Source organism: Herpailurus yagouaroundi, unplaced genomic scaffold (genome assembly GCF_014898765.1).
Source record: "Herpailurus yagouaroundi ecotype Mexico unplaced genomic scaffold, PumYag 295, whole genome shotgun sequence".
Taxonomy (NCBI): domain Eukaryota; kingdom Metazoa; phylum Chordata; class Mammalia; order Carnivora; family Felidae; genus Herpailurus; species Herpailurus yagouaroundi.
The window spans coordinates 368,785-391,389 of NW_024412512.1; the positions used below are offsets into that span (position 1 = coordinate 368,785).

The window sequence follows — 22,605 nt, forward strand, 5'->3', positions numbered from 1 at the left end:
CCACTTCCTGCATCCGGGCTGAGCTCCTCGCCTTTCCTTTTTCTTTACACATTGTTTTTCCTTGTGTTTAGACCCACGATGTAACCTGTAGGGGACACGGAAAGTACAGAGGTGATAGGAGCCCCCAGGACGCTCGGGGGTCCCTGGGCAGATGGCTTGGCGTGCCCTCCTCCTGCACTCTCTGTCCTGGAGCTCTGGCCGCTGCCAGCTGTGTTCGGGGACTGCCCCTTCTGTTCGGGGACTGCCTGATATTGTGTCCGTCCTTTCCTGGTAGAGATAAGGTGACTGACTCGAGTGCTCACTCACGGTGCTTTGATCACAGTGAACCAAACAAACAAGTGGACGGCCCAGCATGCCCACGGTGGATCCGCCTCTTTATGTCAGAGTGTGGACTTTTATTTTTAAGAACAAACTTTTTGGACGTCGGAGTAGGAGTGTTGAGCTGTTTCACTGCAGAGGCAAGGGTGCTGCCCTCTGGTTTGGTTCAGAGCTGGTGCTGTGACCATCTTGTAGAGGATGGACATTGGGTGGTGGTTTCATCCTGATGGCAGTGGGTGGAGGGGGAGGCACGCGAGGACAGTGCAGAGACAGTGATAGCCTTCCTATCAGTGAGGACCTGGGGTGGGCTTTCCCGGGGCCCCTTGACTCTCAGTGTGGGATTAGAAGTGCGGTCCCAGGCTCTGTCCCCCTGCCTCTGCGTGGAGCTCTGCTGTAGATGCTGCGGTCCTGCTGCCCCACATCCCCTACAGGTGGCCGCCATTTGGCTGGATGAAGGAAAGGCCTCCTGGTCTCAACACATGGGTTTTATTTTTATTTTATTTATTTTTAAGTAGGCGCCACACCCAACACGGGGCTCAAACTCACAACCTTGAGATCAAGGGTCACACACTCCACCGGCCGATCCAGCCAGGTGCCCCATTAACACATGCATTTTAGTTACGTTGCAGGTACCTGAAGCGATCGCTTTGGATGAAGAGGGCCCTGAGGAAGTTTCCAGGGCCAAGAGGGTGGCACGGACAGGTCGAGGAAGCATTTGACTCACCAGGCTATAGTGAAGGCAGCTGACCGGAGATATCCCGATGTGTTGGAGAATCTCATTCCGGTGCTGTGGTCCGTGCTGATTGTTCCCAGTCCTGTGTGCGGTCCCAGGAAGCGAGAGCTTGGAGGAGTTGGGGTCTGTCTCTGGGCCTGACCCCGTCGGTCCCCACCGGGCATGCAGGGCTTGCTAACTTCGCTCCCGCCGTGCACGGATGCCCTTCTCCTCTGGGGCTGTCTCACCTGGGCTGCCGACCCCTTGACAGGAGTCCAGGCAGCACCTGGCGGTGACCCCAGAGGGGTCTGCTGGCCTGTGTCCTGCCAGTGGGGTTTTGTGCAGGTGTAGACAAGACTGCACATCCTTCCCGTTTTGGCACGGTTGTCTCCCGGGCCGCGCACCGCTGTGCTGGTGGCTGGGGGCTGATGGTCGGCCGCCCCCCCATAAATGGGTATTTGCTGCCACCCCGTGCCTGTTGGGTAGAAATGGAGAGTGATGGGCCAGTGGGCGGAGAGTCCCTCTGGACACACGGAGCAGGGCTGGGACAGGCAGGGGAGTGGGATGGTTTGAGGGGGGAGGGGGTGGAGGAAGGGCTGAGGGAGGGAGATGAGGCCTGAGTTCCAGGGGATGCCCTGTGCTGGCCCAGGGGGGCTCAGAGGCGAGGATAGGGGTGGCCTGAGGTTCCGCTCCTGCTCGTCACGGACCTTGATCCTTTACAGCAGGGTACCGTCCCTCACCTGACACCGCCCACCCCCAGAGGACAGTGGGCCCTGTCTGGGGACGTCTGTGGCTGTCAGGAGTGGCGGGGGGGGGGGGGGGGGGGGAGGCGGGGATACTACTGAACTAGGGCCCAGGACGCCCCCACTCGAGAGCGACCTGCCCAGAATGTTAGAAGTGCCGAGGGGGAGACACCCTGCGTTAATTATTTGGGGGGATAAAAAGGGATTCTGATCTCTGCTCATGAGGGACGGCAGAGTAAGTCCCCAGGGCTCAGAGGGTACAAGCAGGGCCGCCCCGGCTTCTGCTTGTCACCCCCTCTCCCTCCCACTCAGTGTGTGTATTTCTATATGTGCAGTATCCCTGGGCCTCAGTAGTCAGACGGATAGGGATACTGTGGAAAAACAGGAAACCGAGGGTAGAGATCTCCTTGAGCCCAGAACTCTGCGGGGGGGTGGAGGGGTGGGGGGGTGGGGACGTGGGGACAGGGTTTGGTCGGTGAGTTTGTGGGGGAAGTGCCTGCAAGCCTGTGCTTTGTTCTGTGAGGCGATGGCCTCTGGGTCTGGGGTCTCCGGTCTGGGGTGCGGGGCTGTGCACACACGCCAAGTCCAGGGCCCTGGGTGGTTCCAGGCATCACACCGCAGAGGACCTGCCCTGGGGAGGGGGGGGTTGTCAGGAGAGGCCCCCTGGAGGTGGCGGCGGGGCCTGGGTCTGTGAGGACGGTGGGTTCTCCAGCCCATGCCTGAGCTTTCTGCCGAGGACTTCCTAGACTTTCCATACGGTTTGATGGCATTTAACGTATTCGTGGGAATGGGCACCCGCCACGCGCTTATCTAGCTCGTCATCCCTAGAGCAACCCTAAAGCAACCTAAAGGTCCCCATCAGCAGTCACTCCCTGCCCCTCCCCCAGCCCCCACGAGCCCCCCTCCTGTCCGTGGTCGGGCCCATTCTGGACGTTTCACACACGTGGACTCACACCCCGCGTGGCCTCTCGTGTCGGGTTCCCTCCCTGAGCGTCGTGTGTCCGGGGTCCGTCCTGGGGGTGGCGGGGGTGGGCGCCTCGCTCCTGCTCGCGGCTGAGCGATGTGCGTGTGCGCGGTGGATGCACCTGGGGTGGGGGGACGTGCGTGGTGGGCACAGTCGTCTGTGGACATACGCGTGTGTGGTGGGCACTGGGGTGGTTCCAGCTTGGAGGTTTGAGTGGCCGGCGCTGCCCTGGCCAGGCAGGTGCAGCCTTCTGTGTGGACGTGTTTTCAGTTCTCGCGGGCACGGCACGCACCTGGAGTGGCACCGTGGGTTCGGCTGCTGGCCGGCGGCCTCCCAAGGGGCTTCTGACCGCTCCCCCTGTACCTGCCAGCTGTGAGGGCCCCTCCCCTGTTCAGACCCCGGAGAGGTGAGGCGTCGGGGGGCCGTCCGCAGAGCGGGCAGCACTGGGCACGGGCTGGGGGCGTGCGTGGCGCCGGGTGGGCCGTGGCGTCCACTCTGGTGGGGCCTGTGCCCGGACGGGAGCCGCGGAGGTCTCCTGGGCTCTCTGCCCTTCCCCAGGGGCTGCGGGGCGCCAGGGAGAGCGAGGGGGCCTTGCGGGCACGTTCCAGCCGTGGCGCACCGCCTGGGGCTTCGTCCCCGCCAAGAGGCGCGGAAGGGATGCGGGGCGGCGGGGACAGTCACAGCCTGGCCTTGCCGTGTAACCGAGCCCCGGCTCCTGCACGTGGTGGCTGCTCAGTGCCGCCTCAGAGCCTGCGGCCCCTGCACCCCTGCACCCCTGCACGCCGCCCCCAGGGCAAGCGCTCTCCTTCCCGAGCGAGCGCAGCAGGGAGCAGGGTGTTCTGAGCCGTTCTCGCTGGCGGCTCCGCTGACACCTCTGTTTTGTGTCTTCAGGGAAATCCAACTTCTGAGGAGGTTGCGGCACAAAAACGTCATCCAGCTGGTGGACGTGTTGTACAACGAAGAGAAGCAGAAAATATATCCTTCTGGTAGCCCGGCCCCTCTGCGAGCGCCGGGTCAGGGCTGCAGGGTCGAGCGGAGTTGTAGGGCCTGGGGACCCCAAACCTCCCTCGGTGACCCTGGGTGGTGGGCTGGCAAACCCCGGGGGTCTGCCGAGGCAGCAGCAGCCCGAGGGCGGCCTTGTCCGGCTAGTGCCGCCTGCCAGGTCCGCAGGGTGTCTTCCGATCTTCGCTTGTGTGGGTGCTGTGCCCTCCCTTCGCTCTGTGCCCTGGGCTGGGAGTACGGGGTCCCAGGCCCCACCCCTAAGTCCGGGGGGCCTCGTGGAGGGCGCTCTCCTCGCGTCTGGCTTTCTGGCCGCACCTTGACCTGCACGGCCGCTCTGTTTGGCCGCTCTGTTTAGGGTAGAACGTGGGGTGGGGCGGGGAGTGTCACTGCAGGGGCGCTTCACTGGGACGGTCCTTGGCTCTGCCCTTTTCTCTCTGGGGCGGGCCCTGTGTCTTCAGGGCGGTGTGGCCCCCGCCGGCTCCAGCTCTAGGGGGCGGGGGGGGGGGGTCAGGTCTAGCCAAGGGACTGAGGTCTTTCCACAAAGGCGTCTGTCACTGACGTGCTGGGCACAGAGTGGTGGGCTTTCCAGCACATGGCTCCTCTCCAGCATGGTGCACTCGGGGCCACCTCTGGGGGAGATGTGGCGGGGGCCTTGCCCTTCTCTCCTGCTGGCCTGAGACACAGCCGCTTCCGGCCTGGCCTGGCGGCCCCCCGGCTTCCCTCCCCTCTGCCCACCCCGCCCCTCCCTCCTGCCCCCGCAAGCTTTGTCTCTTCTTGGTGTGGGGCTTCCTGTGGGGCTAGGGGTGAGGCGGGAGCCCCTCAGGGTGTTGAGAGCTTCTCGTGGGCCGGAGGACTGAGCCCAGACTAGGCGACCACAGACCTCTACAAGTTGACCCTGGGGAGGTCAGCGGAGGGGCAGAGGCGCCCTACGGGCTCTGTAATCTCTCTGGTCTTTGTCGTGGTCTCGGCGCACTACCGCTTGTCTCTGTCGATGCGGCCATCAGGCGCGGTTGCGGTCTTCTCCCCCAAACCCTTCCCGCGAGCGTCTGGCTGGCTGTTCCCAGGGGGCAGGCCCTGCCTGGGGTGGGGGTCCCTGTCAGCCCATGGTTTCCTTAGCCCCGCACGTATATGGTGATGGAGTACTGCGTGTGCGGCATGCAGGAGATGCTGGACAGCGTGCCCGAGAAGCGCTTCCCCGTGTGCCAGGCCCATGGGTGAGTGCTTGCCGCGGGGGCCCGTGGCTCCCCCCTCCCGTGGGGTCACCCACACTCGGGCCCATCCCGCGTCCAGATGAGTTTTTCTGATCACCAGCGAGATGAACGCTCCAGTGTGTTTTAAAGCCCAGCTTCGGGGGCCCAGTTTGCAGCCTGCCCGGCCCAGCGGCTGTGTCCGCCGACCCTGGTGGGCTTGCTGCCTGAGACTCTGGGACCTCCTGGTCCTTGAAAGGCCGAGGACAGTGACCCGAACCGCCACGGGTCAGCTGCCCCTCCTGGGGAGTCACACCGCTCCAGCCCCGCTGCCGGCCTGTGTCGTGAGGGAACCGGAAGCTGGCAGAGTGAGCCTGGGTCCCTGGCCCCAAGGGGCCCCTTTAGGGCCATGTGGTCACGTCCAGGCAGAGTGATTGTGGGGACACAGCACGGCCCTCGGGCCGATGGGGAGCGCAGAGACGGGCTGCCTGGAGTGGGGCGGCAGCGGGGGCCAGGGAGTCCTCCTTGCCTTCCCCAGGTGGGACCAGGAATGGCTCAGATTGGTCTGCGTCCCTCTGGTTCCCTGCTGGGCCACCCGTCCCGTCCTTTCTGTTTGCGCGGCCCCGATGTCTCTGGTGCCGCGGGGTCACTCCCGGTGCCGAGGGGGACCCGGGGGGCAGGATCGAGGTTCCTGGTGGGGCAGGTCACAGAAGTCATGTCCCCCCAGGTACTTCTGCCAGCTGGTGGACGGCCTGGAGTACCTGCACAGCCAGGGCATTGTGCACAAGGACATCAAGCCAGGCAACCTGCTGCTCACCACGGGTGGCACCCTCAAGATCTCCGACCTGGGTGTGGCCGAGGTTGGTGCGCCTCCCTTGGCGCCCCGGGGGGGGCGGGAGGGGGCGCTCCCGCGGGGGCTGCTCCCTGAGGCCCACCTGGCGATGCTGCAGGCCCTGCACCCCTTTGCCGAGGACGACACGTGCCGGACGAGCCAGGGCTCCCCAGCGTTCCAGCCCCCTGAGATCGCCAACGGCCTGGACACCTTCTCTGGCTTTAAGGTGGACATCTGGTCGGCTGGGGTTACTCTGTAAGTGCCCGTGGGCCTCGGTCCCCCTGCTTCACGCCCGCCAGGGGCCCCTCCTGTGCCCACCAAGGACTCAGGCCTGTTTGGGCTTCAGGCCTCTAGAACCGCCCCTCCTAGCGTGTCCCCCAGACACCGTTCCCGGGCTGTGCCGGGTGGCCAGAGTGCCAGAGAAACCGTGTGCCGAGATGAGAAGCCCCCTGTGGGTAGGAGCAGAGGGGGCCGCGCCCCGCCTTGCGGGGTCCTCGGGATTAGCCGTGTGGGGGTGCACACGGCCGGGCCTTCCTCCTCGGTTGTGAGGGCTTGTACTGGTACGTTTGCCCCAGTTCACACCCCAGGGCCACTGCTGTTGTCTCGAAGCAAGTGTTTCTGTCCTGACTCTACGCCGTCACCCCGGAGGAGTCTCAGACCGTGTCCCCCAGTTCTGCTCGTCCGTCCCTCGGGGCACATCCCCGAGCACTTCTGCGTGAGCAGCGGTCAGCGTGGTGCCTGCCACAGAGGGCAGGCCCTAACTTTCCAGAACATTCCCTCCTGCCTCTTGCAGGGCGGCTGCTGGCCGACATGGGTGTTTCATTTCGTTTTATTTTTGTTTTTTAAGTATTTATCTGTTTTTGAGGGAGTGAGAGCGGAGGGGCAGAGGGAGAGAGAGAGAGCGAGGGAAAGAGCGAGTCCCAAGCAGGCCCCCACTGTCAGTGCAAAGCCTGACGCGGCGCTCAGTCCCCCGAACCGTGAGACCACGACCTGAGCCAAAATCAGGAGTGGGACCTTTAAACGACTGAGCCCCCCCGGGCTCCCCTGTTTCGTTTTATTTTGTTGAGAGATCACTCCTGCGCTGTCAGAGCCACCCTTTTAAGGGGTCCAGTGCAGTGGTTTCTGGTGTTTTCAGAGTGGTGCTGCCGCCACCACCACCACCTATTCCAGAGCATTCCCGTCACCCAGTGTGAGGCCCTACAGGTGAGGGTGGTTTAAGGCTCCTGTGCCAGGCTGGTCCCAGGCTGGGGCTGCAGGAGAGGCCCCAACTGACCGGGCCTCTCTCCTTCCCCTTGGGGGCGAAGCTATAACATCACGACAGGCCTGTACCCATTCGAGGGGGACAACATCTACAAGTTGTTTGAGAACATCGGGAAGGGAGACTACACGATCCCGGGTGACTGCGGCCCCCCGCTCTCGGACTTGCTGAGAGGTGAGGCCCTCGGGACGGCACCTGTGGGGCTGGAGGTGTCGGGAATGGGCTGCCAGCGGGTGTTGGGGGTCCTGGGGGTTTTCTACAGACCACTGGCCTCTGGAGAGCTGGGTTTCATCTCTGCAGCCCCACGCCCCACGTGCCCGACCTGTCCCCCACCCCACCCCACCCCACCCCACCCAAGGAATGGGCCCAGTTAGTGGAGAGTGGCTGGCAGGATCAGCTCTGGAGGCTGAGGCTGAGGCTGAGGCTGGGAGGGGCATTGCTGACTTCCTCGGGTCCTACTGCCTGCTTGGGGCCTTGGTTCCACCCTCTTCTGGCCCCCTAGCCGCCCCCCCCCGCCGCTGGTTTCTTCCTGCTGCGTGTCCCAGGCTGTGCAGCAGGGGGCGCTGTGCCTCCGACGCAGGGCCCTGGCCAGGGTGGCACCTCCCCTCCGCCCAGCAAGGGGCGGGGCTGCCACAGCTGGCCTCCTGGGGTTCCTGGATGTTTGTTTTCAGGGCCCGGTGGGTGATGATCTGGCTCATCCAGAGCACCCCCTCAGGTGTGAGTGGTACCTAAGAGTTGTCACCGAGATAGCGCCTCGGAGTCTGTTTCTGCCTGTAGTCCTTAGGCGTGTAACTGACTTTACCCTCCGCTCGCGTTGGATGTTGTTTCTAGACCTCCTGTGACTTCAGTTGAAGGAGTAGATTCACGTTACTTCACGTGCTCTTGAGAGTTTCCCGCTAACTGAGGCAGGCCGGCGCTCACGTTTACGTTAAGATGAAATTGAGGCTGGGGCTGAGGCTGGGGCTGCGGCGGCCGAACTCCAAGCGCTGGGCAGCCTGCGCGGCGCCCCCCTCCCTCTGGGGCCCTGCCCGGACAGCCACCCCAGGACCCGCGAAGGCGGCTGAGCACGCAGCCCAGGGTGTTCTGGGAACGGGGGAAGCAGCTCTGCCCTGTTCCCGGTACGCGCTGTGGCCCAGCCCGCCTGCTGCTCAGACCTGGCCTTCTCCCCCCACCACACCCCCCGTCCCCAGTTCTCCCTGGAAGCTCCTGGGCACTCTGGAGGAGGGTTGTGATGTCCACCCTCCTTGTCCTCGAGTGCGCCCAGAGCATGGCCCTCTCACCTCCCCTCGCCCCCCGCGAGGGCTTTCTTTTCCACCGAAGGTCATTTCAGACACGGCTGAGGTGGCAGACGGCGCACTTTCTCTTGACAGGCAGCGGCTGGTTGGCGTTTTCTCTAAAGGAAGCTTCCTTTGCTTGGTCCGTTACTGCCCTTACTTTTATCAGCGCTTGAAATAGCCCCCATCGGGGAGCTTAGGTAGATGGCAGAGGGCATCAGTAGTCTGTCCGGTCCCTCACCTCCGAGGCATTTGCCCTAAGGCCGAGGTGGCCCCAGGGCTCATGGTCTGCAGATGCCCCTGCACTGCAGCCAGGCCTGGAGAGTACCATCCGGGCCCTGAGGCCTGGGGTCCGACCAGTTCTCCAGATCGAATCGCCGTGCGGTTTGGAGAACAAAGCTGTCCTCCGGGTGTGTGACGTGCCGAGCTCTCCGAGCTGTTTCCCCCCCCCACCCCCACCCCCATGTGGAAGCTGCGGGCTCTGGGGTGGGACCTGCCCCCCAGCGCCAGACCCTTGTGCGAACATCCACAGCGCGTCGCCCTCTTGGCCTCCATTCTCTCCGGCTGCCGTCTCGGGGACCGTCCGTCTGGTCCTGGCTAGCAATGCTGACCGCTAGCGTCCCCTGCCTTTTGCCGGCCGGGGGCCAGCAGAGAGTGGGCCTGCGTGCTTGACTTCCCTGAGCACACGGACAGGTTCTGCGTCGCTGCGGTGGGCCTGCCCTGCTCCCCGGCGGCTCTGGTGTCCGCCTTCCTGCCGGCAGCCTCGTGGGGCCCGGGGCTGTGCGCACCCAGTGTTCGCAGTTATGGACTCTGCGTGTTGGCCCCGTTGCCCGGGCCGGCCCTACTGGTGGAGGCCAGGCCTGTGGGGGGCTGGCCGGGGGGGAGGGGGAGTGCCTGGAGCACCGAGCTGGGGCTCCCTTCACACATGCCCGCACCCCTTCTCCTGGGGGGTGTCCTCTGGGCACAGGCTGACACGGGCTGGGGCTGGGGCCACGTCCCCAGCACTGACTCCCCACGCCCTGCTGGTCTGTCAGGGATGCTGGAATATGAGCCAGCCAGGAGGTTCTCCATACAGCAGATCAGACAACACAGGTGAGTGTCCGGTGTGGGGCCGGCCGTGGTGGTGGGGGTGGGTCTGGGGGCACGGGGGGTACGCGTGGTGGGAGTGCAGGGGGGTACGGGGGTTGAGATGCAGGGGCTGTGCACGGTGAGAGAGAGTGGGGGGTGCACGTGGTGGGAGTGGGGGGGGGCGGGGTTGGGTTATCTGGCTGCTCTCTTCCCCTGGCTTTTAGGCTGGGCCTGAGGTCGGGAGGTGCCCCATGTTGAGGGCGGGGGAGCCCCTGCACTGTCCTGACCTGTGACTTCCACAGCTGGTTCCGGAAGAAGCACCCGCCATCAGAGGAGCCCGTGCCCATCCCGCCAAGCTCGGACTGCAAGGACCGCTGGCGAGGCATGACGGTGGTGCCCTACCTGGAGGATCTGCATGGCTGTGCGGACGACAATGGGGACGAGGACCTGTTCGATATCGAGGACGACATCATCTACACTCAGGACTTCACGGTGCCCGGTGAGTGCGGCCGCTTCGCGGCCTGGCCCAGGGGCCCCTGCCCGCGGTGGCAGGGTTCACATCCCCGGAGGGGACCCTCCTGTGTCCTGGGGAGTGCAGACCGCGTCCCGCCAGGCGGTGAGAGATGGGGGAAAGCCCCTCCGACGGCCCGAGAGGGTCCAGTGGCCCTCCTGGTGCCCGGCCGCCAGCCCTGATGCGTGTCGCCTTGCTTCCCCCAGGTGGCGAGGAGGCGTCTGAGGCAGGGCTTAGAGAGGAGAGAGGCACGCAGAGGAGCCAGTGTTCAGACCTTTCTGGAGAGGAAGCTGAGGCCGGGGGCGTAGAGCAGCTCGGGGCGTAGCGTAGCGCTGCTCCCCCCTCCAGTGCCGTAGAGGCCAGGCCTCGGCACCCCTGCCTCCCTCCTTAAGCCTGCGCAGCTGCCCGAGCGCCACCCCCCCCCCCCCCCCCCCCCCCCCCCCCCCCCCCCCACAGCGCTCACAGCTCTGTCGTGTCCTGGGGCCAGCCTGTCGGCTCCTGTCATAAAGGTTTGCCACGCTGTGCGTGCGGGGGTGATGCCGGTCTCCCTTTGTGCTGGCTCGTTTGCCAGGAGTGAGGATTCTATTGTAGAAAGAATTGGCGTGTGGAGGTGGCCTGTGTGGTGGGTGGGCCCCCGGGAGACCCCACTGGGCAGTAACGCCGTGGGCCCAGCACCATTTTCCTGCCAGAGCCGGGGCGGGGATCATGGGTCCCACTCCTGTGGGGGGCGTGCTTGGGGTTTCCGTGACAGCCCGTCGTGGCCGGCCGCAGGGTCATCTCAGAGCCGGCGCCTGCTGGACCCTGAGTTTCTGTGGCTTTGGCTCAGCCGTTTCCCTACCGGGTCCTGGGCTCCAGGAGTCCCGGGAGGTGACGTGTACGGAGTCCTAGCTCTGGGAGCCCTGGCCTTCAGAGCTTCTGTTTCCCGTGGAGAGTGAGAACAAGGCGTCCTTCCTCTCAGAGTCGCTGGGGTGTTGTGTCAGGAACTTGTGAGGGGCCCTCGCTGGCAGACAGTCTGCTGTCCCAGGAAGGCCGAGTGAGGACCCTGCCCAATCCCCAGAACCTCGCCAGACTATACTGACCGTGTATGTTGGCCCTTTGGCCCGTGTGAGAGGCCGGAGGCTGCCTTTGACGGGTAGGGGAGGGCGCACCCGAGGGCAGCTCCAGGCTTGGAGCCACACGCCTGGCCGGGCGATGTCGTCCGTGTCAGAAGTAGCACAGTCCTGCTCCAGGACCAGTGGGGTTTTCTCTGACCTCTTGTGGGTCAGCGGTGGGCTGTGCTGGGGCCAAGATCCCTCCTCGCTTCAGTCCCGGTGGGGTGCTTCTGCTCAGAGGCCCTTGGCCTCGGTCTCCCCGGACTGTCCCCACTGTGGAGGTCTGCCGCCCACCCTGACAGCTGGGTGCCGGGCCTCGGGCTGGGGCGGAGTGGGTGCTTGCCGGCCGTGCCCCAGTCCCTTGAGGGCAGGGAGGCCGGGTCCTGTGCCGCCTCAGCCACAGCTGCTGTGCCGGTGGCTGGGCTCCAGGTGGTCTGTGCAGAGCTGCCCCCGCACCGCCCCCCCATGGCCCCTCCTCCATCAGAGCAGGGTTCCTGGCCCCCCCAAGGGCTTTCCTCAGCAGGAGCCTGTCAGCAGTGAGGAGCTCTGACCTAAGATGCCATGTTCCAAAAGCTGCTGTCAGGCAGTGGGACTCTTGGCCCAGAGGGGGCTCTGTGCTGGGGAAGAGGTCGGCTGGCGGCAGCCGTGGGCAGCTTTCCACCTGTGTCGCAGGAGGGCGGACTGTGGGCAGCAGGCCGATTCTCCATGTGCACTGAATGAGCCATTTGGGCCCTGGCAGGTTGGTCAGTGCCTATGTGCCTTCCCCCTCCCCCGCCCCCACAGTTCAGGCAGGCGGCCCCAGGCCCATGGCTCCCCGCAGGCCAGCAAGGGCTGGTGCCACCCAGTTGAGAGTAGGGACCGGCAGGCCCTGGGCCCTGATCTCTTCCTCCCGTGCCCGGCACGGGGAGTCGAGGCTGGCGTTCGTGGGAGAGATGCCTGTCGCACACCTGGCCTGAGCCCAGCCCCTCCCAAGCCCCGAGGGCCCAGCCTGCTGTGGCCTCTGCACGGGCGAACAGGCCGAGCCCAGGGCCCTGTGCCCCAGGTCCCCGGTCCCTTCCCCGTGTGCTGGGGTGGATGGTGAGCACTCAGCCCACCTGGTGCAGACACCCGGCTCAAACCTGAGCAGGCAGGTGAGCGTGGGCTGGGCCCCCACCTCGGTGGGCTCCCTCTAGCCGGATGAGGGGCCCTGCGGGAGGGGCCGAGGCGGGGCAGGCGGTGGAGGAGCCCGGCGGGGCAGAGAGGACCGAAGCCCAGGCAGGCGGAGACGTAGCCTGAGGGCTGGGGGGGCCCTGGGGGTGTTGGTCTTGGGCCCCCATCAGCCCACACTCGCCTTCTCCCTCCTAGGACAGGTCCCAGAAGAGGAGGCTAGTCAGAACGGGCAGAGCCGGGGCCCGCCCAAAGTCGTGTGCGTGAACGGCACGGAGTCGGCGCAGCTGAGCGCCAAGTCGAAGGTGGAGCGCCGGGCCAGCGCCGCCTCCAACCCCACCCGCAAGGCCTGCTCGGCCAGCAGCAAGATCCGCCGGCTGTCGGCCTGCAAGCAGCAGTGAGGGTCGCCGCCCGCAGGTAGGCCGCCTCGGGGACCTGGGGGGGATGGGACGCACCGAAGGCACCGGCCCACCACTGCTGACCGGGGCCGGTTCTGCCCTTCGCCGTTCTGTCGGTCTTCGTCCACCGCCACCGGCATCTGGGCCAGAGGTAGAGGAACTCACTTGCTCTAGGACCCTGGCCGGGGGCTCGGGGGTGGGGGGTGGCTTGGGCAGCAGCTCCTGCGAGCAGGAGGCGGGCCCCTCACAGGAGCCGCCTGTCCTGCCAGCCCTGGGTGATGCTGGACTCGGCCCAGAGGTGTGTGAGGCGCCGGGTGGCCGGGTGGGAGGTTGAGACGTCTTGGGTTTGGCTCGGGCTGTCATCCTGGTGGCCGCTCGGCCTCCTCCACTTCCTCTTCCTGCTCCTGCCTGCCTGCCTGCCCCAGTCCAAGAAGGTGTATGTGCAGGGGAATCAGGCCCCAGGGGTGCAGGAGAGCCCATCGTCTGCTCGGGGTGCAGGCGGGGTGCCCTCTCCCAGGGTGCTGCCCCCACCCCCCCCCTCAAGTGGCCCTGGAGTGCTTATCTGCCGGCATCAGAACCAGCCAGGCAGGCTGAAAACTGCTTCTTTAGGGAGGCCTGGCTCTCTCTGTGGAGGGTGGTGCTTAACCCCAGTGGGCGGGGGGGGGGGGAACTACAGGGTGGCCCTTCAGATCAGTGCGACCTTGCCTGGTCTCTCTGGACGCCTGACAGCTCCGTGTGACCAGGTGTCAGTTTCCCCCACCCTGTCAGCGGGCCCCAGGGTGGGCCCTGCCTCCTGAGATACAGAATGCGTTTGCCGGCCCAGGAGTGACCCATCTGTTCCCGTCTGCAGCCCGTCTCATCCAGGTGCCACGGCCCAGGTCCTCAGTCTTCCCGCCGACCGCCGGCCCACGTCTGCTGCCCAGAAAGGCCACCACCACACCCTCCTTGCCGACTGCCCCTCAGGAATCCAGGGGTCCTGGAGGGCCATGGCTGGGGGACAGCAGGGACTGGGGACTGGCCTTCCCCTCATGGCCGGTGAACACGGCCTCTCACTGACTTTGCAGCCCTGCGCTGAGCCCCCTCCCCGGGCCTCGGGAGGAGGGAGAGCGCCGGCACGCGGGCCCCGCGGGAAGCCCCTGCCATGCACTTTACGTTCAGACTACTGGTCCTCGCCCCACCCCTGACTTCTTTTTACTCTGCTCCACGTTAGCGCCTCCCACACCTAGTGATGTGTTCGGACGAACCACAGCCACAGCCGGAGCCAGTAGAAGAACAGGGCCGTCAACCAAGATGCATGCCCAGAGCCCAAGGGAGCCAGGCGGCTGCCTTGTCTTTGTTGTTTGGTTGGTTCCTTTCCCTTTTTCTAAGAAAAAATAAAGCAGGTGGATTTGAGCTGGTTGTGAAGGGTGTTTGGGAACTGTTGGGTGGTCCTCTCGTGGGCTTCACGGCCCCGGGGGCAGGCTGGGCTCTGCAGGTCTTGCCGGCTGGCAGGTGGCCGGGTGGTGGGAACTGGGGCTTCCGAGGGGGTCTATCTTTGGCCACGCTGGACAGGAGTCCCCTCGGTGGTGACCGGTCTCCCCAAAGCTCCCCGGGGCCCTCGGCTCCCCAGTGCAGCAGCCGGGGGCCTGATCGCAGGACCCTGACCGTCTTTGCAAGTTCTCTGTGCCCCTGGGTCCCCAGAGAAAACCCGAACTAAGCAAGAGTGTGCAGCGAATATTTATAATCAACCAGAAAACAAACAAACACAAGAAACTCCCATCACTGGATGGTACACAGACGGCACGAAGCTCCGAGGGGAGGGGCGGGGCGGGGCGACTCGGCCGCAGGCGAGGGCTGCCCCATCTTTTGGCAATAAATAAAGCTTGGGAAACTTGAAACCTTGGCCGTTTGGGGTTTGTGTCTTAAAACATGACAGAGTTCTGGCTGCTCTTTGGACGGTGCACCCGCGGGGCGGGCGGGTGGCCCACTCACATGCTTTGGGTGGGCGTGGGAACTCGGCGGGAGGGGGTGGCGGCGAGGCGTCGTTTATTGCTCGGAGGGGGCGCAGACTGCCGCGAGCACATGCCGCAGTGAGGTAAACAGCTTCAGGGGTTTGGCGGCTGCGGCCTCCACCCGACCTGCGCGCTGCAGAGCCGGCGCCGGCCGGCCCCCCCGATCTCCGGAGCCCCGGGCCCTAGAGGGCCCGCGCGTGCGCCCTGGGGAGGCCTTCAGCGCGTGCAGCCCAGACTCGCCTCGAGGCTCCACTGGTCCTGGTAGGGGCGCCCTGCGCATGCGCCGCCCCGCACCGCCCGCCCCTGCCCCAGGGAGCAGGTCCTGCGCCAGCGCCTCCCGGTGCTCTGTGCCCGAGACGCCACCACTCAGAGGCTGCTGTCTAGGGTGGAAGGCAGGTGGACGTTCTCCCCGGGAGCCCGAAGATGAGAGCCTGCCACGCCCCCTCCAGCCGAGCCAGGGCCCTGCAGCCTCGCGCTTTGGGAAGCCACAGGGCACCTGCTAAGTGCCCAACGGGGACCGTGTGCGCGTGCCCACCAGAGGCAGCTCGAGGGTGTCACGAGGACGCGAGCACGCGCACGTGGGGGCGGCCAGAAGACCTGCGCGCGCGCGCGCGCGCGAGGCCCCGCGGCCCCAGCGCTCGCGCCCTGGGGCGTCGCGCCCCAGGCGGGTCCCGTGGCAGGGGTCCCGGGCGGCGCCGGAGAAGCTGACGAGGTGGGTGCAGGAGGCAGGGCTTAGGCAGGGCTGTGGTCGGGAGACGTGGGCGCGGCGGCGGCCAGCGTGGGAGCGGTGGCGATGGGCTGGGCGAGGCGCGGCGGGAAGAGTCTGTCATCGAGGCCAGCCGCCAGCTTGTCCAGCAGCGTCCCCGGGGGCCCGACGCACAGGCCCGAGCCGGGGCAGGTGCTGCTGCCACCGCCGGGCTCCTCCTCGATGACCGGGATGGCGGTCGCGGCCGGTTCGTCGCCCGCGCGGCCCTCTGGGGGGCAGTCGACGCTGTCGCCTCGGCGCAGAGGCGCGCGCGTGGGGCGGGAGTCGGCCCCGAACGGGGCCGCGGGCGGGGCAGGGGTCGTGGCGCGCGCGCCGGGGTCGCTGTGCTGCCGGCCGCGCTGCTGCCACTGCTTGCGCGTGTGGGGGTGCGCGCGCACGCGATGGCGCGTGGCGCTGGGCAGCGTGTCGTCGAAGTGCGGGTCGTGGCGCAGGAACTCGTGGAAGAGTGCGTCTGTCTTCTCGTCAATGCTGTAGTCGCGGCGCGGGGCGCGGCGGGGCCAGGCGCGCGGGCTGCGGGGCCGGACGGGCGCCTCGGTGGGCGCCGGCGCCCCCTCGAAGCTGGTGCCCACAGTGGCCGTGCGGCCGGCGCTGGTGAAGGAGGAGCGCTTCTCGGACGCGCTGAGGAGCCCGTCCTCGCCGGCGCCGCGGCCCTCAATGCTGGCGTAGCCGCTGTCCATCTGCAACAGCTTTCGCGGACCTCCCGCCTCGCTGTCTGCCGGCCGGGGGGTGGGGGGCGGCGAGGGCGGTGGGAAAGTGGGCACGGTGGTCCCGGAGCCCGAGCCCGAGCTGTCGCCGCTGCGCACCGAGTCGCGGTCGTTGCCACTGCTGCTGTGGTCCGAGGCGGCAGCCGCGTGCAGCTCGAGAGAGGCTCGCAAGCTCCAGATATCCCGGTAGGTGGTCTGGGCCTGCTCTGGCCCCGAGTCCCGCTCACCATCAGATTCCTGCTGCTGCTCAGGCCCCGCACCACCACTGCGCTCGGGGGGAGACTCGGGGCTCGCTCCTCCCGCGGCGCCCGCCTCCTCCGCTGCCTCTAGCCTGCAAGCCAGGCCGCAGCAGTCAAGAAGGCTGTGTGCGCCCCTCCGTGTTCTCCCCAGCCACCCTGCCTCTGGGTCCGGAAGGGTGGGCGCCGGTGGGGACCCCCTAGGCTCGGCCAGGCTCTGCGGAGAGCGGATTTTAAGAAAATGCTGGCGGTCCCTGTTACAGGGGGTGGTTTCTGGATAAACCCCAAGCCTTCCTGGCACCTGCCCTTCAATCGTGGCGTTTTTTTGTTTGTTTTTTTTTTTTCCCCTAGTATCTGACCCAAGCACCTGCTGGCGTTGCAGGTGGCTGGCGCCTCACCCACAGAGTTAACATTCCCCTGTGGCGCTCCCCTCTTCCTAACACCTCAGCGGAGAAGGAAGTGGCGGGGATGGACGGGGCCAGGCGGGAGTCCAGCTCGGCCCCTACTCCCCAGCGGGACTACTCAGGCAGCTTCACCACCCCAGTACCTCCGTCTGTGGGGCTGGGGGAGGGGGTGCTGCTGGCAGAAGTAGCCACAATTTCTGAGAAGGGGCCGTCCAGCCTTCAGGAACACGGGCAGGAAGGAAGGGGCACCAGGCCACAGTGGACCCCTCGGGGCCGTGGACTCTAGCAGGAAGCAGTAACATCCAAGCAGGCACCCGCCCCTGGCAGCCCTGCCTGGGCAGGCGTCCTGTCCTGGGGACCCTGTGGCCATCGTCCAGGGCCCCACCTGCCCCTCTGCCCTTACCCAGTCTCCCCCAGTTTCCCTCTTCTGGTCCTTGCTGGAGAGGTGGCCCCAGTGAGGCAGTCTCCAGGAGGGACGATGGAGCTGGAAGAATGTGATATGTCTGCAGGGTGGGGAAAGCCCTCCCCGGGCCACTTAGCGGGGGACTGGGTGGGGCAGGGGCCCACAGGTCCACCCCTGACGCTGCTATCCACTACAAAATACCTGCCGAGAGCGGGGGATGGGCTGGCGGGGCTGGCCAGAAAGGGACGGGGGGGCGGGAAGGCCACCGTGTCGCCTGCGCTGGCGATGTACTGGATGAAGTCCACGTGGGGGGCGTCCCCCTCCTCCTGCTCGGTGCTCTCGCTGGCTGCCCGCTGCCGCTGGAAGTGGTGCCGCTTGGGGGAGCCTGTGCAGAGGAAGGCGCGTCAGCCTGCCCGAGTCCCTCCCGGCCCCGGGCCGCAAGGAGCCGCCTGGGTCAGGGGTGCGCTGAGGTGCCGCGGCGGTAGCGGGACCCCCAAGCAGCTCCGGCCACGAGAGCGTGGCCGGAGCAGGTCTGCACTGGGCACCTGGAGGCGAGCGCCGCTGAGCTAAGAGGCAGAAGCCGGGACACGTGGGAGGATGAGGGACAGGCTGGCGGGGGCCACTGAGGGGAACAGAGGGGAGGCCTCTTCTGCCAGCTCGACCTCCACCCACGGGCCCCCTGGAGGGCCTAGGCGAAGCTCCGGTGGGAAAGGGCGGGGGACAGTCAGCCGGCAAACAGGCCCCAGGCACTCGCACACCTACGCCTGGCTCTAATCACCCTCGGGGACCACGGGCTCCGTCTCAGCTCCCGACGGCAGTACAGTAGGCCGCCTTCCCCGCCCAGGAGCGCCTCGGCCAGAACTCACTCCTCCTTCCCCTGCGGCGCCAGCTGGCACCAGGCCCCGACGAGGCTCTCTTGACCCTCTCTCCTTAGCTCTCTTGACCCCAGGACCCCCCACCTCCACAGAACCGCCTGTCCCGTCCTGTCCCGGCTCAGCTCCCTTGGGCACGGGCCTGTTGGTACCCGCCGTTCAGGGTGGCCACCTCCCCACCCCCGACACGTGCTCCTGCTCTGGGCTGAGGATAAGAAGGCCCTATAGCCAGGGCTCCACGTGACCAGAGGTCTACAGGAGGGAAGAGCTGCCGCGTTAGTTCAGGGGTGGGTGCGCTACGGCTCGCAGGCCAGATGGGCCCATGACCTATCATCCTGAACACCGTTTCGCACCGGCCCGTCCCTGCGTTCGCTTAGACACGCGGTCTGTGGCTGCTCCCACACTGCCCCGCCAGACAGACCACGGATCGAAAACCGCTACGGTCTCGTAGCTTGCATTAAAAGCTCACCCATCTCTGCTGTGGTCTGACGGTGCCCCTGCTTTACTGGACCAGAGCGCACGGCCCAACCAGCTGTAAGCCCTGGGGCAAGATGCCCAGTGGCCAAGGGGTGGTGCTGGCCAGCCCGGGGCAGGAGCCCGAGGCCCCTGGGGAGCAGTGACCTCTCCCTGTGCAGAACCTCGCTCCGTAAGGCTGCCTGGGGCTGTACTCTCCGGGCCCTGGTCTCTACCCAGGGCCGCCGCTCACCTCTTGTGTCCAGACTAGATGCCCGCTGGCTGGGGTCCAGCTTCCATTTCTTGACCTTGAAGTACGGGCTGGCCCCGTCCAGGCTGGTGTGGCGCCGCAGGCGGGTGAAGAAATGCAGGACGGGTCCTGCCCCGGAGCCTGGACCTGCCTCCTCGGGTCCCCCTGTGGCCCCTGACCCGACGGGCTTGGTGCTCCGGGCACCTGCATCCGCCTGGAAGGAAGGAGGGAGGCGGTCAGGCACAAAGACCCTCCCAGTGCTGCCCCAGCCTGGGCCGCAGCTCTGCGCTCCCCCCTCCCCACCCCCAGTGCAGAGAGGGAACACACAGCTCTCAGCGGGTGGGTGGCAGCGGGACTAAGCTCAGGGGTTCAGCCAGGCGCCGGGCAGCTCTGTGGTCCCCAGCCCCGGACAGACGGGCTCCTGAGGACGAGTGTCCGAGGGCACGCGTCCCTGGTCTGACGAGTGCCCCACGCGTGTGTTCTACGCCCTGCCGGCCCCTCTCCCTCCCACGCAGGGGGACCGGGCAGGAGCAAGGGAGGGGGAGGCCACAGGCTGACCTCGGTCCTGGAGTGGGGCAGGGAGGGGAGGGGCCGCTCGGGGGCCCTCACCCAGGCGCCTTCCCCGGAGTCGCTGGACGCCAAGGGGCTGATCTCGAAGTCGGCAGGGCCCGCGGCCGAGTTGTAGGGGTCACCTGGCAGGGCGGAGCTGGGGCCCACAGAGCGGCCGGTGAGGGCCTTCCCCGGGGGCTGGGGGAGGAAGCAGTAACAGGTCAAAGAGCACGGGTGCGTGAGGGGGAGCTCTGGACCCACAGCCCTCTGTGCACCCCAGCCAGGCGCCCCCTCCCTGTCCTGAGGTGCGGGGCCCAGCCCAGAGGGTGGGTGTCCCGCCCGCTGAGCACCAGGCTGGCGGCCGCCCGCACGCTCACCTGGAATATGGCGAGACTGGCCTTGGGGGCGGCAGCGGCGTGTGGGGGGGTGGTGGCGCTGGCTTCACCCAAGTCGCACTCGTGGATGGTGATGATCTTGAGGGGTGGCAGGTGCAGGTGGGTGAGGCGGGCGTTCTTCAGGTGGTGGAAGTCCCCCTCCGTCAGGGTGTACCTGTGCCCAGCACGCCTGCCCGTCACCACGCCAGCCGGCCCCCGTGCTCAGCCCGAACCCCCGAGCCCGCCCCTGCTGCCGTCCCTGTTGGTTTGGGGTCGGGGGTGGAAGGCAGGACCCGACTCCCAGGGAGCCCAATCACAGGGCATCAGGCTCCCACCCCTCCCCAGGGACTGGGTCCCTTCGTGCTGCGCCGCTCCTTACCGGCGCCCCTTGTCCTGTGACTTCCGACTCTGCTCAAACAGGGCTGCTTCGTTGAAGGACACCCGGCGGCCCGTGGAGCTGGTGGACAGGAAGCGCTCCGTCTCCGCGTCCTGGCCCTCGGGGTCCTCCCCCCTGAAGTCAGGGTCTGCGAGGAGAGCCGAGAGGGTGGGCCCCGGGCGGGCCTCGCCTGGTGCTGGACCGGCGACTGGCTGGGGGGTGGGTGGGGGAAGCGTCGAGGGGTGGGGCCCGACTGAGCGCTGGGACGGGGCAGGGGCGAGGTGGGCACTCACACATCCGCTCACACACTCACTCGCTCAGCACGCGCCTGTGAGCACCTACGCGGGCTCTAAGGAAACAGAGATGAGTCGGAATCGAGCTGCGCCCAGTCTGGTGGGGGAGACAGACAGACACAGCCGGTCAGGCGGCCCAAGGGGGCGGGCAGGAGGGCGGGCAGGTGGGCAGGGGTCAGAGCCTGGCGGGGCGCCGCACCTTGGGCTGGATGGGCGCTGCTGTCCAGGTACGTGGTGGTGGTCTTCTCTGCTTCCTCCATGGCTCTGGGGAGAGACCGCAGGGGGCCCCAAGGTGGGACGGGGCAGGCAGACCGTGCTGCCCGAGCTCCTCCGGCCAAGCCGCAGCCCAGGCACCCCGCCCTCACCCGGCCCCACACAGGCCCCCGGATGCCCGCAGAGCAAGCAAGCAACCAAGCAAGCGCGCGCGCGCGCCCCCTCTCCTCTCCAACCCCCCGCTGGCGCTCCCAGGGGGGCCCCACGGCTGGGTGGGCTGCACACCTGTTGAAGCGCCGGTGGACCTCCCAGCAGCGCCTGCACAGGAGCAGGACTCCGGACAGCACCACGAGAGTGCCACCGACAAAGAGCGACAGGACCACCACCAGCAGCACGTAGTTGTTGAGGATGGGGTCAGGCTCCGCCTGTGGGCCGGCAGGGGTCAGGACCTCCGGAGGCCCGGCCCGCCCCGCCCAGCAGCCCCACTCCGGGCCCCCTCACTCACGGTGGGGCTGCTGGTGGTGTTGTCCCACCTCGAGGTCAGGGCAGCCGTGGCGGCGGTGCTTGCGGCGGCGGTGGCCATGGTGGGCGTGGGCTGCATCTTGAAGCTAGGAGGAGGGGCGGGGGGTGGGGGGGGGGGCAGGGCGTGCTCAGACCAGCTCCTCCGCCTGCTCTCCCTCCCGGCTCCCAGAGCGAGGGAGTGGGAGTGAGAGTCCACAGGGGGGCGGTGACTCACGGAGAGGTGGAGGAGGGCCCCGGGGCAGCCCCCACCCCGCTTAGATCGACGCCGGGACCTCCGTTTCCCCCTGCTCAAAACGGGGGAGGCGTCTGCTCTCCACCTCCTCCCCAGCCGGTGGGGCCGGCCCGGAAAAGGGGAAGCACTCCGAGGAGGAATAGGGAAACTGAGGATGTCAGCTCGCTCCCGCGAGACCCAGGAGCCCTGCCTGCCCCCTCACGGGAGAGGAAGGGGCTGCCCCAGCGCAAGAGGCTGGTTCCGCGGTAGCGGTACAGGGACCGTGGAGGGGGGCGGAGGCACGGAGCTCAGGGACTACCAAGTCACGACTCCCGGAGGTAGCTGTCCCCCCCCACCCCCCACCCGGTGCTAGGGGGAGCGAAAAGGCCAAAGAAGGCGCATGTGTTCCCAGCCCTGAAGAATCTGGTTCCCATGGCGACTGAGCCAGCGGGCCGAGCGGGGAGGGGGAAGTGGGGGGGGGGGTTGCCAGGGAGCACTGGGGAGAGGAGGGGGCGCGGGGGAGGGAGGCCTCCTGCAGGGCGGCTTGAGCCGGTCCTGGGCGGCAAGATGGCTGCTGCAGCGGCCTCCCCGCCGGTGCCCAGCGCGGGGCCCGGCGCCTCGGCGGGCGAGCAGGCCAGCCTCCACCTCTGCCTGGCGCTAGGAGTAAACGGAGGCCGGGGACGGGAGCTCAGCGCTCGGCAAAGGGACTGCTCGCATGTTGCACCTGACGGCCCTCCCCAACGCCAGCTCCTCCCGGTGGGAAGGACCGGGGACTGCGCTCCGGGATCTCAGGGAGCAGAGTCCGGGCCGGGATGACCAGCAGCGCTCAGTAGGCAGGGCGTGCGTTCGGCCCTTCCCCAGAGGAAAGAGGGAACCTGTACACAGGCTCCCGCGTCCCCGACGCTTTCGGGTTTAACCCCACTCGACAGCGGGGTAAAGAGGCCCAGAGACGGGGGGCGGTGGGCACTGGCGACACCCAGGTGTTCTCAGCGCCGCGGTCCGAGAACGGCCCGGCTCCCGGGTATCCTCTGGGGGAGGGGGCGCGCGTAAGTAGGTCGGGAAATGAGTTCCGGCTGTAGGGGGAGGGGGCAGGAGCGCAGGGACCGTGACAGGAGACCAGAAAAGATGGCAGGAGGCCGAAGGGGAAGAGAGGTGGACTCGCGGGGGTAGGCGGGGACCGGAGCCGAGGGCGGACGCTCCCCACGGGCCCGCCCCTGAGGTCCAGCCGGGCCTCCCCGAGCTCGCTCGCCACCGCGCCCATCCCCGCGCCCCCGGCCGGCCCCGGGGACGAGCATGGCGAGCCCTGGAGGAGAGGCAGGAAGCCAGACTCCGGGCGCATCCCCGCTTCGGGCTAATCCCGGAGACGGGAGACGCAGACGCCATCACCCTCGCTGGATCTCACAGGGGAAACTGAGGCCGGGGGAGGGCGTGGGCGGGGGAATGTTCCTTTCCAGGCCGCGACGGGGGATGCAGGTTGCCCCCCC

General features: G+C 67.2%; 3 protein-coding genes across 11 annotated transcripts in view; 2 read left to right on the forward strand and 1 right to left on the reverse strand.

Moving 5' to 3' along the window:
• The first annotated feature begins 1,064 nt into the window (after positions 1 to 1,064).
• STK11 (serine/threonine kinase 11) lies at positions 1,065 to 13,896 on the forward strand. Of its 3 annotated transcripts, XM_040461879.1 has the most exons (11): positions 1,065 to 1,102; positions 3,629 to 3,712; positions 4,864 to 4,953; positions 5,654 to 5,786; positions 5,877 to 6,013; positions 7,063 to 7,190; positions 9,325 to 9,382; positions 9,661 to 9,857; positions 10,076 to 10,117; positions 12,305 to 12,523; positions 13,355 to 13,896. In XM_040461879.1, exons 1-10 carry the CDS (start codon positions 1,080 to 1,082, stop codon positions 12,505 to 12,507), a joined length of 1,095 nt encoding a protein of 364 aa, XP_040317813.1. In that variant the 5' UTR covers positions 1,065 to 1,079; the 3' UTR covers positions 12,508 to 12,523; positions 13,355 to 13,896. The 3 variants fall into 3 exon arrangements, with proteins under 3 accessions (XP_040317813.1, XP_040317814.1, XP_040317815.1); XM_040461880.1 differs by lacking the exon at positions 10,076 to 10,117; XM_040461881.1 differs by lacking the exon at positions 1,065 to 1,102 and having other exon boundaries at positions 3,629 to 3,711; positions 4,862 to 4,953.
• Positions 13,897 to 14,202: 306 nt separating this feature from the next.
• On the reverse strand, positions 14,203 to 22,599 carry CBARP (CACN subunit beta associated regulatory protein). Of its 7 annotated transcripts, XM_040461875.1 has the most exons (10): positions 20,894 to 22,599; positions 20,674 to 20,813; positions 20,375 to 20,439; positions 19,886 to 20,030; positions 19,510 to 19,681; positions 19,142 to 19,330; positions 18,587 to 18,797; positions 17,210 to 17,393; positions 17,009 to 17,089; positions 14,203 to 16,296 (listed from the first exon to the last, which is right to left on the reverse strand). In XM_040461875.1, exons 1-10 carry the CDS (start codon positions 20,987 to 20,989, stop codon positions 15,228 to 15,230), a joined length of 2,352 nt encoding a protein of 783 aa, XP_040317809.1. In that variant the 5' UTR covers positions 20,990 to 22,599; the 3' UTR covers positions 14,203 to 15,227. The 7 variants fall into 7 exon arrangements, with proteins under 7 accessions (XP_040317809.1, XP_040317810.1, XP_040317808.1 ...); XM_040461876.1 differs by having other exon boundaries at positions 17,009 to 17,393; positions 19,193 to 19,289; positions 19,510 to 19,605; XM_040461874.1 differs by having other exon boundaries at positions 17,009 to 17,393; positions 19,142 to 19,289; positions 19,510 to 19,605.
• The window catches only part of MIDN (midnolin), a 17,181-nt gene continuing 16,264 nt past the window's right edge, over positions 21,689 to 22,605 (forward strand). Inside the window, exon 1 of the mRNA XM_040461701.1 lies at positions 21,689 to 21,877. Within this exon, the coding sequence (XP_040317635.1) occupies positions 21,689 to 21,877 (189 nt within the window). The remainder of the gene's footprint in view (positions 21,878 to 22,605) is intronic.